This window comes from Oncorhynchus mykiss, chromosome 4, assembly GCF_057628025.1.
Source record: "Oncorhynchus mykiss isolate SJ-2025 chromosome 4, ASM5762802v1, whole genome shotgun sequence".
NCBI lineage: Eukaryota > Metazoa > Chordata > Actinopteri > Salmoniformes > Salmonidae > Oncorhynchus > Oncorhynchus mykiss.
In genome coordinates, this window is record NC_143025.1 from 28979116 (window position 1) to 28996492 (window position 17377).

At 43.2% G+C, this 17377-nt stretch overlaps 1 protein-coding gene across 1 annotated transcript; it reads right to left on the minus strand.

Moving 5' to 3' along the window:
- Positions 1-5955: 5955 nt before the first annotated feature.
- Positions 5956-16259, minus strand: LOC110521641 (proteasome subunit beta type-5). The gene is made up of 3 exons (XM_021599328.3): positions 15921-16259; positions 14638-14944; positions 5956-6511 (listed from the first exon to the last, which is right to left on the minus strand). The coding sequence occupies exons 1-3, from the start codon at positions 16137-16139 to the stop codon at positions 6222-6224; spliced, it is 816 nt and encodes a 271-aa protein (XP_021455003.1). The 5' UTR covers positions 16140-16259; the 3' UTR covers positions 5956-6221.
- Positions 16260-17377: the final 1118 nt, after the last annotated feature.

Here is a 17377-nt window from a genome sequence, read left to right on the forward strand (position 1 = left end):
ATCCAGTATATATTATCACTGCAGTCCAGTGGTTGCATGCATCAGCCAAACGTAAACAATGTGATCTTTTTTTTGTCATGGGAAAGTTAAATAGTTTTAGTGCCAGGAAAATAGTCTGTCAGCTTGCAGCCTTGCACTCTTAAATAAGAATGCTCAGCAGTAGTCCTCTCCCCATCAGTTACTCTTCAATTGTCTCTTCAATAGCTGTTGAAAGAGGGACAAAAGAATATGCTGAGTTGAGTAAAACTGAATACATATATTAGGCCTATACTAATGTGGTAGTAAACCATGACATGTGTACACAGGGGGAAAAACTGTTTTAGCAAGACTGCACAATTTCCCAAGTGCATGGAACCCCTGGTGGCTGTAATTGTTATGTCTGGTCTGTGTACTGAACCTTACTTTTCCTGGTACATTAATTCAGCCTTGAAAAAGGGAGAGTTGCACTATGGCTGTTTTCACGGAATTAAAATAAATATACACTGCTGTTCAAAAGTTTGCCGTCATTTAGAAATGTCCTTGTTTAAAAAAAAATAAAGAATTTTTGTCCATTAAAATAACATGCTAACTGCTAGCTTGCCTGCCCGGTCTGCTAACTGCTAGCCCTTGCTAACTGCTTGCTGGCTAACCCAGTCTGCTAAATGCTAGCTTGCCTGCCCGGTCTGCTAACTGCTAGCCCTTGCTAACTGCTAGCTTGCCCTGGTCTACTAACTGCTAGCCCATGCTAACCCGGCCTGCTAACTGCTAGCTTGCCCTGGTCTACTAGCTGCTAGCTTGTTTAGCTCCGGCCTACTAACTGTTAGCTTGTTAGCCTGCTAACTGTTTGAATCGGCGTGTCCCCAGCCAGCCCAACAACTCACTGGAACCCCATGTGTTCACTTGGCCACGCATGCCTCTCTCTAATATCAATATTCCTTGTCCATTACTGTCCTGGTTAGTAATGGTACTGTCCTGGTTAGTGATTACTGTCTTATTTCACTGTAGAGCCTCTAGCCCTGCTCAATATGCCTTAACCAACCATGTTGTTCCTCCTTCTACATATGCGATGACATCGCCTGGTTTAAACATCTCTAGAGACTATATCTCTCTCTTCATTACTCAATGCCTAGGTTTACCTCCAATGTACTCACATCCTACCTTACCTTTGTCTGTACACTATGCCTTGAATCTATGCTATCGTGCCCAGAAACGTGCTCCTTTTACTCTCTGTTCTGAACGTGCTAGACGGCCAGTTCGTATAGTCTTTAGCCGTACCCTTATCCTACTTCTCCTCTGTTGATGTAGAGGTTAATCCAGGTCCTGCAGTGCCTAGCTCCACTCCCACCCCTCAGGTGCTCTCATTTGTTGACTTCTGTAAACGTAAAAGCCTTGGTTTCATGCATGTTAACATTAGAAGCCTACTCCCCAAGTTTGTTTTACTCACTGCTTTAGCACACTCTGCCAACCCAGATGTCTTAGCCGTGTCTGAATCCTGCCTTAGGAAAACCACCAAAAACCCTGAAATCTCCTTTGCTAACTATAACGTTTTCCGCCAAGATAGAACTGCCAAAGGGAGCGGTGTTGCAATCTACTGCAAAGATAGAAAGTAATACAGAACTCTGCAGGCTAAGTCTGTACCCAAACAATTTGAGCTTCTACTTCTAAAAATTCACCTTTCCAGAAACAAGTCTCACTGTTGCCGCTTGCTATAGACCTCCCTCTGCCCCCAGCTGTGCCCTTGATACTATATGTGAACTGATTGCCCCCCATCTATCTTCTGAGCTCGTGCTGCTAGGTGATCTAAACTGGGACATGCTTAACACCCCAGCCATCCTACAAACTAAGCTTGATGCCCTCAATCTCACACAAATTATCAATGAACCTACCAGGTACAACCCCAAATTAGTAAACACGGGCACCCTCATAGATGTCATCCTAACTAATTCACCCTACAAATACACCGCTGTTTTCAATCAAGATCTCTGCGATCACTGCCTCATTGCCTGCATCCGTAATGGGTCTGCGACCAAACGACCACCCCTCATCACTGTCAAACGCTCCCTGAAACACTTCTGCGAGCAGGCCTTTCTAATCGACCTGGCCGGGGTATCCTCGAATGACATTGACCTCATCCCGTCAGTAGATGATGCCTGGCTATTCTTTAAAAGTGCCTTCCTCACCATCTTAAATAAGCATGCCCCTCTCAAAAATTGTAGAACTAGGAATAGATATAGTCCTTGGTTCACGCCAGACCTGTCTGCCCTTGACCAGCACAAAAACATCCTGTGGCGTTCTGCATTAGCATCGAATAGCCCCGTGATATGCAAATTTCAGGGAAGTTAGGAACAAATATACACAGGCAGTTAGAAAAGCTAAGGTAAGCTTTTTCAAACAGAAATTTGCATCCTGTAGTACTAACACAAAAAAGTTCTGGGACACTGTAAAGTCCATGGAGAATAAGAGCACCTCTTCCCAGCTTCCCACTGCTCTGAGGCTAGGAAACATTGTCACCACCGATAAATACACTATGATTGAGAATTTCAAGAAGCATTTCTCTACGGCTGGCCATGCTTTCCACATGGCTACCCCTACCCCTGTCAACTGCCCGGCACCCTCCACAGCAACCCACCAAAGCCCCCACCATTTCTCCTTTACCCAAATCCAGATAGCCAATGTTCTGAAAGAGCTGCAAAATCTGGACCCCTACAAATCAGCCGGGCTAGACAATCTGGACCCTCTCTTTCTAAAATAATCTGCTTAAATTGTTGCAACCCCTATTACTAGCCTGTTCAACCTCTCTTTCGTATCATCTGAGATTCCCAAAGATTGGAAAGCTGCTGCGGTCAACCCCCTCTTCAAAGGGTGTGACACTCTAGACCCAAACTGCTACAGACCTATATCTATCCTACCCTGTCTTTCTAAGGTCTTCGAAAGCCAAGTTAACAAACAGATTACTGACCATTTCGAATCCCACCATACCTTCTCCGCTATGCAATCCGGTTTCAGAGCTGGTCATGGGTGCACCTCAGCCACGCTCAAGGTTCTAAACGACATCATAACTGCCATCGATAAGAGACATTACTATGCAGCCATATTCATCGACCTGGCCAAGGCTTTCGACTCTGTCAATCACAACATTCTTATTGGCAGACTCGACAGCCTTGGTTTCTCAAATGATTGCCTCGCCTGGTTTACCAACTACTTATCTGATAGAGTTCAATGTGTCAAATCGGAGGGCCTGTTGTCTGGACCTCTGACAGTCTCTATGGGTGTGCCAAAGGGTTCAATTCTCGGGCCGAATCTCTTTTCTGCATACATCAATGATGTTGCTCTTGCTGCTGGTGATTCTCTGATCCACCTCTACGCAGACGACACCATTCTGTATACTTCTGGCCCCTCCTTGGACACTGCATTAACTAACCTCCAGCTGAGCTTCAATGCCATACAACTCTCCTTCCGTGGCCTCCAATTGCTCTTAAAAGCAAGTAAAATTAAATGCATGCTTTTCAATCGATCGCTGCCCGCACCTGCTTGCCCGTCCAGCATCACTACTCTGGACGGCTCTGACTTAGAATACGTGGACAACTACAAATACCTGGGTGTCTGGTTAGACTGTAAACTCTCCTTCCAGACTCACATTAAGCATCTCCAATCCAAAATTAAATCTAGAATCAGCTTCCTATTTCGCAACAAAGCATCCTTCACTCATGCTGCCAAACATACCCTCGTAAAACTGACCATCCTAACGATCCTCGACTTCGGTGATGTCATCTATAAAATAGCTTCCAACACTCTACTCAACAAACTGGATGCAGTCTATCACAGTGCCATCCGTTTTTTCACCAAAGCCCCATACACTACCCACCATTGCGACCTGTAAGCTCTCGTTGGTTGGCCCTCGCTTCATACTCGTCGCCAAACCCACTGGCTACAGGTTATCTACAAGTCTATGCTAGGTAAAGCCCCGCCTTATCTCAGCTCACTGGTCACCATAGCAGCACCCACTCGTAGCACGCGCTCCAGCAGGTATATTCAATGGTCACCCCCAAAGCTAATTCCTCCTTTGGTCGTCTTTCCTTCCAGTTCTCTGCTGCCCATGACTGGAACGAATTACAAAAATCTCTGAAGCTGGAGACTCATATCTCCCTCACTAGCTTTAAGCACCAGCTGTCAGAGCAGTTTACAGATCACTGCACCTGTACTTAGCCTATCTGTAAACAGCCCATATATCTACCTACCTCATCCCCATACTGGTATTTATGTATTTATTTTGCTCCTTTGCACCCCAGTAGCTCTACCTGAACATTCATCTTCTGCCGATCTACCATTCCAGTGTTTAATTGCTATATTGTAATTACTTCGCCACCATGGCCTATTTATTTCCTTAACTTACCTCATTTGCACTCACTGTATATATATTTTTTGTTTTCTTTTGTTCTACTGTATTATTGACTGTATGTTTTGTTTACTCCATGTGTAACTCTGTGTTGTTGTATGTGTCGAATTGCTACGCTTTATCTTGGCCAGGTCGCAGTTGCAAATGAGAACTTGTTCTCAACTAGCCTACCTGGTTAAATAAAGGTGAAATAAAAATAAATAAAATAAACATAAAATTGATCAGAAATACAGATTAGACATTGTAAATTACTATTGTAGCTGGAATCAGCAGATTTCTTATGGAATACCTACATAGGGGTACAGAGGCCCATTATCAGAAACCATCACTCCTGTGTTCCAATGGCACGTTGTGTTAGCCTTTTAGAATGATAAACTTGGATTAGCTAATTGATCATTAGAAACCCCTTTTGCAATTATGTTAGCAAAGGTGAAAACTGTTGTTCTAATTAAAGGAGCAATAACACTGGCCTTCTTTAGACTAGTTGAGTATCTGGAGCATCAGCATTTGTGGGTTCAATTACAGGCTCAAAATGTTCAGAAACAAATAATTTATTCTGAAACTCAGTCTTTTCTTGTTCTCAGAAATGAAGGCTATTCCATGTGAGAAATTGTCAAGAGACTGAAGATCTCGTACAATGCTGGGTACTACTCCCTTCACAGAACAGCGCAAACTGGCTTTAACCAGAATAGAAAGAGTGGGAGGCCCCGTTGCACAACTGACCAAGAGGACAAGTACATTAGTGTCTAGTTTGAGAAACAGAAGCCTCACAAGTCCTCAACTGGCAGCTTCATTAAATAGTACCCGCAAAATACCCGTCTCAACGTCAACAGTGAAGAGACGACTCTGGGATGCTTCACCATCTGGCAGTCCGACGGACAAAACTAAGTTTGGCGGATGCCAGGAGAACGCTACCTGCCCCAATGCATAGTGCCAACTGTAAAGTTTTGGTGGAGGAAGAATAATGGTCTGGGCTTGTTTTCCATGGTTCGTGATAGGCTCTTTAGTTCCAGTGAAGGGAAATCTTAACGCTACAGCATACAATGACATTCTAAACTATTCTGTGCTTCCAACCTTGTGGCAACAGTTTGGGGAAGGCCCTTTCCTGTTTCAGCATGACAATGCCCCCACGCATAAAGTGAGCTCCATACAGAAATGGTTTGTCAATGTTCGGTGTGGAAGAACTTGACAGGCCTGCACGGAGACCTGACCTCAACTCCATCGAAGACCTTTGGGATGAATTGGAACACCGACTACGAGTCAGGCCTAATCGCCCAACATCAGTGCCCGACCTCACTATTGCATGTGGCTGAATGGAACCAAGTCCCTGCAGCAATGTTCCAGCATTTAGTGGAAAGCCTTCCCAGAAGATTGGAGGCTGTTATAGCGGCAAAAGGGGGACCAACTCCATATTAATGCCCATGATTGGAATGAGATGTTCGACGAGCAGGTGTCCACATACCTTTGGTCATGTAGTGCATCTCCTTTGCCTTAATCCTTCAAGGCAATAATGGGATCTGTAAATGATTACTGGTCTGTTAAATTCTCTGCTACCAATAAAAAAGCACACATTAGAAAGATGAGAATGAATGAGAACATTTATTGAAAACTTTAGAGCAGTCAAAAGGGAAAAAATATGAGTTAAGTCAGCAAAGCAACTGTTTAACAGAAGGAACACCCCTTTATCCCAGGCACAGTAAGGAACGTGTAGTGACAGCAAAGTTACTTATATTCTATAAAAGGTCATTTTTCAATAGACCAGATACTGTGCCAAGTTTGGATGTGTGTAAACACTTTTCGAAAACTGAATGGTCCCTCTGGCTATCATTCTTTACACCTACCCCTCCTATGCCTTTTCTGCCTGGTACTGTTGGTGCAGCATTAAGACATCGGACTGGGACACCCTGTTCCAGCCCTCACTGTGTACGTGGTACAGGTTGACCTGTCCTCCACTGTAGGCGTCGCGGTAAGTGGCCTGGTAGATGGCCCTGCAACCCAGATCACAGGCCTCCTCCACAGTCAGGTCCTTCTGCTTCAGACCGCTGTCCACGATGCCATACGCGTACATGGAGCCAGAGCCCACAGCAAACAGGTCCCCGCAGACACGGTTCCCCTCAGAGTCCACGTAGTAGAGGCCTGGAAGGCGTTAGAAGGTGAAATGTTAACCCTTTACTACTACATCGGTGCCCTCAGGCAACAGAAAAACGTTTTGCCCCTCACACCCCTCCATATATTTTTGCTTGTATTCCTACACATGACAATAATGTCTGTACTAGAGGTCGACCGATTAATTAGGGCCGATTTCAAGATTTCATAACAATCGGTAATCTGTATTTTTGGACACCCATTTGCCGATTTGTTTTTTTTACACCTTTATTTAACTAGGCAAGTCAGTTAAGAACACATTCTTATTTTCAATGACGGCCTAGGAACGGTGGGTTAACTGTCTTGTTCAGGGGCAGAACGACAGATTTTTACCTTGTCAGCTTGGGGATTCGTTTTTGCAATCTTCCGGTTACTAGTCCAATGCTCTAACCACCTGCCTTACATTGCACTCCTCGAGGAGCCTGGATGGCACGCTGACTACCTGTTACGCGAGGGCAGCAAGAAGCCAAGGTAAGTTGCTAGCTAGCATTAAACTTATCTTATAAAAAAACAATCAATCTTAACATAATCACTAGTTAACTACACATGGTTGATGATATTACTAGTTTATCTAGCGTATCCTGCGTTGTATATAAAATCGATGAAGTGCCTGTTAATTTCTCATTGAATCACAGCCTACTTCGACAAACGGGTGATGATTTAACAAGCGCATTTGCGAAAAAAGCACTATCGTTGCACCAATGTACCTAACCATGAACATCAATGCCTTTTTTTAAAATCAATACACAAGTATATATTTTTAAAACTGCATATTTAGTTAATATTGCCTGCTAACATAAATTTCTTATAACAAGGGTAAATTGTCACTTCTCTTGCGTTCCGTGCAAGCAGTCAGGGTACAGTGGGGCAAAAAAGTATTTTGTCAGCCACCACCAATTGTGCAAGTTCTCCCACTTAAAAAGATGAGAGAGGCCTGTAATTTTCATCATAGGTACACTTCAACTATGACAGACAAAATTAGAAAAAAAATCCAGAAAATCACATTGTAGGATTTTTAATGAATTTATTTGCAAATTATGGTCACCTACAAACAAGCAAGATTTCTGGCTCTCACAGACCTGTAACTTCTTCTTTAAGAGGCTCCTCTGTCCTCCACTCGTTACCTGTATTAATGGCACCTGTTTGAACTTGTTATCAGTATAAAAGACACCTGTCCACAACCTCAAACAGTCACACTCCAAACTCCACTATGGCCAAGACCAAAGAGCTGTCAAAAGGACACCAGAAACAAAATTGTAGACCTGCACCAGGCTGGGAAGACTGAATCTGCAATAGGTAAGCAGCTTGGTTTGAAGAAATCAACTGTGGGAGCAATTATTAGGAAATGGAAGACATACAAGACCACTGATATTCTCCCTCGATCTGGGGCTCCACGCAAGATCTGGTGGGGTCAAAATGATCACAAGAACAGTGAGCAAAAATCCCAGAACCACACGGGGGGACCTAGTGAATGACCTGCAGAGAGCTGGGACCAAAGTAACAAAGCCTACCATCAGTAACACACTACGCCGCCAGGGACTCAAATCCTGCAGTGCCAGACGTGTCCCCCTGCTTAAGCCAGTACATGTCCAGGCCCGTCTGAAGTTTGCTAGAGAGCTTTTGGATGATCCAGAAGAAGATTGGGAGAATGTCATATGGTCAGATGAAACCAAAATAGAACTTTGGTAAAAACTCAACTCGTCGTGTTTGGAGGACAAAGAATGCTGAGTTGCATCCAAGAACACCATACCTACTGTGAAGCATGGGGGTGGAAACATCATGCTTTGGGGCTGTTTTTCTGCAAAGGGACCAGGACGACTGATCCGTGTAAAGGAAAGAATGAATGGGGCCATGTATCGTGAGATTTTGAGTGAAAACCTCCTTCCATCAGCAAGGGCATTGAAGATGAAACGTGGCTGGGTCTTTCAGCATGACAATGATCCCAAACACACCGCCCGGGCAACGAAGGAATGGCTTCGTAAGAAGCATTTCAAGGTCTTGGAGTGGCCTAGCCAGTCTCCAGATCTCAACCCCATAGAAAATCTTTGGAGGGAGTTGAAAGTCTGTGTTGCCCAGCAACAGCCCCAAAACATCATTGCTCTAGAGGAGATCTGCATGGAGGAATGGGCCAAAAAGCCAGCAACAGTGTGTGAAAACCTTGTGAAGACTTACAGAAAACGTTTGACCTCTGTCATTGCCAACAAAGGGTATATAACAAAGTATTGAGATAAACTTTTGTTATTGACCAAATACTTATTTTCCACCATAACTTGCAAATAAATTCATAAAAAAAATCCTACAATGTGATTTTCTGGATTTTTTTTCTCATTTTGTCTGTCATAGTTGAAGTGTACCTATGATGAAAATTACAGGCCTCATCTTTTTAAGTGGGAGAACTTGCACAATTGGTGGCTGACTAAATACTTTTTTGCCCCACTGTATATGCAGCAGTTTGGGCCGCCTGGCACGTTGCGAACTGTGTGAAGTCCATTTATTCCTAACAAAAGCCGTAATTAATTTGCCAGAATTGTACATAATTATGACATAACATTGAAGGTTGTACAATGTAACAGCAACATTTAGACCTAGGGATGCCATCCGTTAGATAAAATACAGAACAGTTCCGTATTTCACTGAAAGAATAAACATTTTATTTTCTAAATGATAGTTTCCGGATTTGACCATATTAATGACCTAAGGCTTGTATTTCTGTGTTATTATTATGTTATAAATAAGCCTATGATTTGATATTTGATAGAGCAGTCTGATTGAGCGGCAGCAGGCTCGTAAGCATTCATTCAAACAGCACTTTCGTGCGTGTTGCCAGCAGCTCTTCGCAATGCTTCAAGTATTGTGCTGTTTATGACTTCAAGCCTATCAACTCCCGAGATTAGGCTGGTGTAACCAATGTGAAATGGCTAGGTAGTTAGCGGGGTGCGCGCTAAAAGCATTTCAAACGTCACTCGCTCTAAGACTTGGAGTAGCTGTTCCCCTTGCCCTGCAAGGCTTTTGTGGAGCGATGGGTAACGATGCTTCGAGGGTGGCTGTTGTCGATGTGTTCCTGGTTCGAGCCCAGGTAGGGGCGAGGAGAGGGACGGAAGCTATACTGTTACACTGGCAATACTAAAGTGCCTATAAGAACATCCAATAGTCAAAGGTATATGAAATACAAATGGTATAGAGAGAAATAATCCTATAATTCCTATAATAACTACAACCTAAAACGTCTTACATGGGAATATTCAAGACTCATGTTAAAAGGAAAGTGTGTGCAAATGGAGTAAGGAGGTAAGGCAATAAATAGGCCACAGTAGCGAAGTAATTACAATTTAGCAAATTAACACTGGAGTGATAGATGAGCAGATGGTGATGTGCAAGTAGAAATACTGGTGTGCTAAAGAGAAAAAAAGTAAATAGAAACAATATGGGGATGAGGTAGGTAGTTGGTTGGATGGGCTATGTACAGCTGCAGTGATCGGTTAGCTGCTCAGATAACTGATGCTTAAAGTTAGTGAAGGAGATATGTCTTCAACTTCAGTGATTTTTGCAATTCGTTCCAGTCATTGGCAGCATAGAACTGAAAGGAAAGGCGACCAAAGTAGGTGTTGGCTTTGGGGATGACTAGTGAGATATATCTGCTGGAGCGCGTGCTACGGGTGGGTGTTGTTATGGTGACCAGTGAGCTGAGAAAAGGCAGGGCTTTACCTAGCAAAGACTTATAGATGACCTGGAGCCAGTAGGTCTGGCGACGAATATGTAGCGAGGACCAGCCGACGAGTGCATACAGGTCGCAGTGGTGGGTGATATATGGGGCTTGGGTGACAAAACGGATGGCACTGTGATAGACTGCATCCAGTTTATTGAGTAGAGTGTTGGAGGCTATTTGGTAAATGACATCGCCGAAGTCGAGGATCGGTAGGATAGTCAGTTTTACGAGGGTATGTTTGGCAGCGTGAGTGGAGGCTTTGTTGCGAAATAGGAAGCCGATTCTAGATTTAATTTTGGATTGGAGATGCTTAATATGAGTATGGAAGGAGAGTTTAACAGTCTAGCTAGACACCTAGGTATTTGTAGTTGTCCACATATTCTAAGTCAGAACCGTCCCAAGTAGTGATGCTAGTCGGGTGGGCGGGTGCGGGCAGCGATCGGTTGAAGAGCATGCATTTAGTTTTATTAGCTTTTAAGAGGAGTTGGAGGCCACGGAAGGAGAATTGTACGGCATTGAAGCTTGTTTGGAGGTTTGTTAACAGTGTCCAAATAAGGGCCAGATGTATACAGAATGGTGTCGTCTGCATAGAGGTGGATCAAGGAATCACCAACAGCAAGAGCGACATCATTGATACATACAGAGAAGAGAGTCGGACGATAATTGAACCCTGTGGTACCCCCATAAAGACTGCCAGAAGTCCGGACAACAGGCCCTCCGATTTGACACACTGAACTCTATCTGAGAAGTAGTTGGTGAACCAGGCGATGCAGTCATTTGAGAAACCAAGGCTGTTGAGTCTGCCGACAAGAATACGGTGATTGACAGAGTCAAAAGCCTTGGCCAGGTCTATGAAGACGGCTGCACAGTACTGTATTTTATCGATGGAGCTTATGATATCGTTTAGAACCTTGAGCTTGGCTGAGGTGCACCCATGACCAGCTCGGAAACCAGATTGCACAGTGGAGACGGTACAGTGGGATTCAAAATGATCCGTTTGTTAACTTGGCTTTCGAAGACTTTAGAAAAGGCAGGGCAGGATGGATATGGGTCTATAACAGTTTGGGTCTAGAGTGTCACACCCTTTGAAGAGGGGGATGAACGTGGCAGCTTTCCAATTTGTAGGAATCTCGGACGATACGAAAGAGAGGTTGAACAGACTAGTAATAGGGGTTGCGACAACGGCAGCGGATAATTTTAGAAAGAGAGTGTCCATATTGTCTAGCCCAGCTGATTTGTACAGGTCCAGGTTTTGCAGCGCTTTCAGAACATCTACTATCTGGATTTGGGTGGAGAAGCTGGGGAGGCTTGGGCAAGTAGCTGCGGGGGGTGCAGAGCTGTTGGCCGGGGTTGGGGTAGCCAGGGAGGAGATGCTCTTATTCTCCATGGACTTTACACTGTTCCAGAACTTTTTGGAGTTAGAGCTACAGGATGCAAATGTATGTTTTAAAAAGCTAACCTTTGCTTTCCTAACTGACTTGATGTATTGGTTCCTGGTTTCTACTTGGAATCATGTAGTAACCAAAAAAAGTGCTCAACAAATCAAAATATATTTTAGATTCTTCAGCCACCCTTGCACACGCTTTGCATTTTGGTTCCAACGGCTGTGTGTGTTATATCACCGGCTGAGCGTCCATGGACGGTGGCAATTCAACATGTAGAATCACCAGGAAATGAAAAGACAATTTTTTAAACTTATTTAACTATGCAAGTCAGTTAATTAAGAACAAATTCTTATTTACAATGGCGGCCTACCAAAGACCTCGTGCGAGGGCTAGGGTTAAAAATAAAAATATAGGACAAAACACATCGCGACGAGAGAGACATGCGGCTGATGTTCTGTGGTCGTTATGGTGTGTCCCGTCTCTTATTGTAGTCTATACTGCACTCCTTAGTCACAACAACTTTAATATGCAGCGTGATAGGGAGGAAAGGCACCTCTCCTTTTTAAGGGAAGGATGTACCATACATTCATAACTCATGGGAAATATGACATTTAGGCTACGGCAATCTTTATGTGGCTCACGTGTGCAATTCAAAATTCAGATCCCTAGTTATCTAATTTTTGAAAAAAAAATGCTACTTTTAGAATGAGGGCCGTACTAGAAAAAAAAATTGCACATTTATCTATAGTGGTTCCTCCTTTAAAAAGTTGTGAGTTTACACCGCGGGACTTAGAGGTACCCAGCATCACAGCTTCATTACTCCAGACCACCACAAGGGAGAGTTAGAGCACTCATTATGCATTTGGGTCCCAAGGTTTTTATATGACCAATCATATCGAGTGGTTCCAATAATGAATTTGATGCGAGCCACCCGTCCCTGGTGGCTTTCTTCAACAAAGATGGCTGACAAAACATTACGGGGGAGCAGATGTAAGTAGTTATAACGTCAAAATGAGTCAAGCTAAAAATGTACAATTGAGAGGAATATGTTAGTTAATGTGCCAACAGTGTGCAACAATGCCTAATTCATAACCATTACAGATAAAACACATATACATATATATGATGCAATTACGATTTGTTTTCAGTCTATAAAAAAAACAAGTGCCATTTAAGATTAATTAATTGAAACTGTAATATCAACTGGTTATATTATATCTTCAAAAAAGGTAGTAACCTCAGCAGTGTGGCACTTGATTAGAAGCCTATGGCTGTGCAATGGCATAGCCTTGTTAATTTAGCAGACAATATGCTTTTATTTCCCCAGCCGTTATCACAGTCAAAACACCTATTTTATGGTAAGAAAATATGATGTAATATAACAGAATAGAACAGAAGAGTGTGAAGTGATTGGCTTATTGCGTCGGGAACAGTTATTCTCAAAGAGTGATAATTTGGAATGAGGCGCAATTTGGCAAATTGAAAGACATTTTTCAGGGTTACAAACTAAAATCTGTCTTTTCGATATACAGACATTCGATTTACTGTATTATGTTGGTCCTAGGAATTTTAACAATTCTACACTGAATTATGGCCATGGCATAGGTTTGGTGAGTAGGCCTAGGTTTAATGATTCTGATGAAAATATGCTCTGTCTTTATCAAACTAATGTTATTGCATATTGTCAGTGTGGAAACTGTCTATGTTGGGGAGGGGGGGGGGGGGGGGGAATGTAGCTTGGGTATCCCATCAGATAGATACATTTTTTTATAGGCCTTTATTTCTGTAGGCGCACACTTAGTGAGAGCCAGTGGAAAAGGAATTTAGCGAGCAGAACTTTGTGATGCTTGGCTTGGTTTATTTTTGTTTTGTCCTGCAAATACACATGTAATATGGAACACTAGAGCCAAAACAAATTAACATAGTCTTCAAGACAACATTTCATCACATAGTTTATGGTAATCTCTGATGTAACAGCGATAACACCGTACTAGTATAGCAGCAGGAAGTAGGGGTGCTGCAGCACCCCCCGAAAAATGTTTGTCATGCGATTGTCATTCTAAATGTATACAGTAAGAACAAAACCTTGTCCTCAAACATTTACATCAAAAGGTGCAAAGTTATGGTCATAGACAAAACATCCACATCAAATAAAAAAAACTACATTGATCAAATAACATGGAAAACAAACCGTTTTTGTGCAGTATTAATTTACCGTCCTTACAAACCACTTAATGTAAATTACTGTATTGTACATAGGCTGGTCATTAAGGTTAGATACTTGTAGACTTTCCATTACCATGAAGAGAAATAATGCACAATACAGTTATTAAGTGGTTTGTGATGGCTCAGTTGGTAGAGCATGGCGCTTGCAACGCTAGGGTTGTGGGTTCAATTCCCATGGGGGACCAGTGCAAAAAAGTATGAGAATGTAAGTTGCTCTGGATAAGAACATCTACTAAAATGTTAAAAGGAATGAATGGACCATTTCAGTTTACACATAGAAATAAGTTGCATTTGCAAAGTATTTCAATAAACTGGAAAACATATCAAAGTATTTTTATATATCACAAGTATTATCAGATTAACTGTTTTGTACAGGAAATTATCAGATTGAAGTTACAAATGCTGGTTAACACAAATTCAAATCAATTCCGTTATAAAAATGATCACAAACGTAGTGCACTGGGCCTTTACTAGTCATATATTAGTGGACTGATAAAGACATCAGCGCCGGTTAAGAAAAAATATTTCTGCATCACACACCCCCACCAACAAATCCCAGCATCCCCACCCCCAAACTACTTCCCGCAGCTATGCGTACTATAAGCTCACTCCACAGCTTCAAATATCTTCACTAGGGTCGCTGAATTGCTAGCTTTTTGGCAACGCAACTGGCTAGCACGTGTTTGCAGAGCAGATAATCACTAGTTCAAGCCCAGTAAGAGGCCAGGGACAGTGAAAGAAGCATTACTGCTAAACTAGCACATTGACGCCAGTTATACAGCATCATATCACATCCATACCTGGTCCAGTCTTGTCCCAGCCACACACCATGGTTCCCATGCTGAGGCCCATGCCTTTGTACTGGTACACCATGTTGGCCAGTAGCTTGGAGGCGGCTGCCACAGAGATGCGTTCCTTGTTGCGGAGCTCGTAGACGCGGCACTGGCGGGCCAGCAGGCGCTCCCAGAAGCTGCAGTCAGCAGCCCCTCCAGCCATTGTGCCCAACAGGTAGGGGTTGATCTCTATCACCTTCTTCACTGTCTGGGAGGCGATGTAGGCGCCTGCTGTAGCCCTGGAGTCCACCGCCACGATCACACCATGCTGGAACTGTGGGGAAAAGGACATGGAGGCAGAAGTTAGACAATGGCTAGCCAAGGGGTAATAGCTAGGCCTATATAACCCTAAACTTGATTATTTCCGATGTCATTGTTTAAAGTTATTTTCAGAATAACTAGCAACCCTTTAAAGCAACCCTTGGGGCGGCAGGGTAGCCTAGTGTTTAGAGCGTTGGACTAGTAACCGGAAGGTTGCAAGCTCCAACCCCGAGCTGACAAGGTACAAATCTGTCATTCTGCCCCTGAACAGGCAGTTAACCCACTGTTCCACGGCCATCATTGAAAATAAGAATTTGTTCTTAACTGACTTGCCTAGTTATTAAATAAAGGAACATTTAAAAAAAATATTAGCTAACTAAGTTTAAACAAGAAGTAGCCTATATGACTAGCTAAAATGACCATTGGCATGAAGCAGTCATTTTTGCCTGTTTATGTGCTCATTTAATGTGTTGTTTATATCTTCAGTTGCCTAAGGACACGTACGCAGGGTTATAGGTAACTGGTAATGTGATCGCGTACACAGTTGACCAGTAAGAGTTAGCACAGGTGAGATGCGCTTGTTATGGAATGCACATCACGTTGGTACGGCAAAGCTTTGTTTTGGAACTATGTATTTAATATTCTGCATTTTTTTTTTTTACATTAAACCTTTAAACCTAAATGGCTAGCCAACGGGGAATCCATTTGTAACGTTATGTGAGCGCGCGATTAATTGCTCTCAAACAATGGTTACTTATTAGCTAGCATATCGTGCAAACGGGTAAAAGGCGAAGCGAGACATCCCACTCTCTCATTCCTTCTGGTTTATGTACAGTAAACGAACTGAAATAAGCAGACCAGCCGCTAATGCGTTGGTGCCTAAAACCACCCATTAAGCAGACCGGAACTGATGTTTTCTTTTCCAATGGTAAACGGCCCGAGTGGGACATCTTCATTTATCAACCATATTTGGTAGCGAGTACACTTACTTTGAAGGCTAATGTGGTTGTGCCATGAAGGAATTGTATCTTTCTTTCTGGCCCATCTCCGTCAGAGCAGGCGGTTCTCACAGCGAAAGAGAGGTTATCTCCCCCTACAGACTCCAAACCCAACTCTGTTTCATACAAACTACTGCTGAAGCCACGACACTTGCGACCATAGTTTGAAAAGTCTACTGACTCACTCTGCAACACATTAGCAAGAGCCATCTTTAAACTAAGAATGATGAAAATACAACTTCCGTTGTTATCAAAACAGTTTTGCCGGTAAAGGAAATGCGTCACAGATTTGCAGTTTTGCACCTCGTTCAGTTTTCTTCGAGATGGTCCTCCAATAGTTCATTATCGACTTCACAATATCGATTACAAAAGTTCACTATGGGCTTATGTAAACATTAGCTTACCTATGATAAAGAAATACCCTTAAAAATGTGATGGTTCACAATGATGCAGTGTTAGATGCATGTCGTTTTTCTATTACTAAATATCTCTGTCTGGACACAGTGAGATTTACCCATAGTCACTTCAATGCATTCCCCCCACCACCTCCCTTAGTATACTTAAACAATGAATGCCATCACAATTCTAATGTCACAATAATGTCATAAAAGCAGTGTTGGTTTATAGCAATTATGTTGCTAAGGTCTAATTTTCTAAAGACAAGAAACTTGTCATTCCAAGAACTTCATTTCCAATTTTCACTATGAAGAGGAAAGGTGTGAGTACAACATTCTTGTGGCGATACAGCTTTTTGATGTGTGGTTACTTCACAGACAAGATGGAGTTCATGCACATACAGTAAAATACAGAGAACTGCTAAAGCAAACAAAGATGTCAAAGACAAATATCAGGAACGTTTCAGAGATTACCTGTCTGCTGCTGACTCTGTTGAGTCTTGGAAGTCTCAACCCTACTACCCCAAGGAACCATGGATGTCCTTTGATGAGCCGGCGTACCCAGCAGAGACGTCCTGGACTTACTTCCCTTGGCAGATAGCGCCTCCTTCACCCCACCGCCAGCGCTGAGCCTCCAGCATGCGGAGAGATATGGACAAGGGAGATGAGCCAACCCCAGAGGTGAGCTTCCTTGACAACCTCTATGAGCTTTACCACAGATTTCCCATGTTTTCCTCTATGACAGGGCCCAGGGACAAGTGCCAAGCCTCCACCATGTGTTATGATATGGAGACGGCCTGCTCATCCTCATGCAACCTGAGCCGACCCAAGGGAAATCCTTCAGCTCCCCATGTTTGTCTCATTGATGAGGGGGAAGGGGGCAGACGCAAGTTTAGGACCAGGATGTGGCCCAACTTCTGCTCTGCAGTCCAGGGACATCTGAGGACCAGGTTGTGGCCCAACTTGATTTCTGCAGTCCAGGGACATCTGAGGACCAGGTTGTACTTGTGGCCCAATCTTCTTTCTGCAGTCCAAGGACATCTTGCATTCATC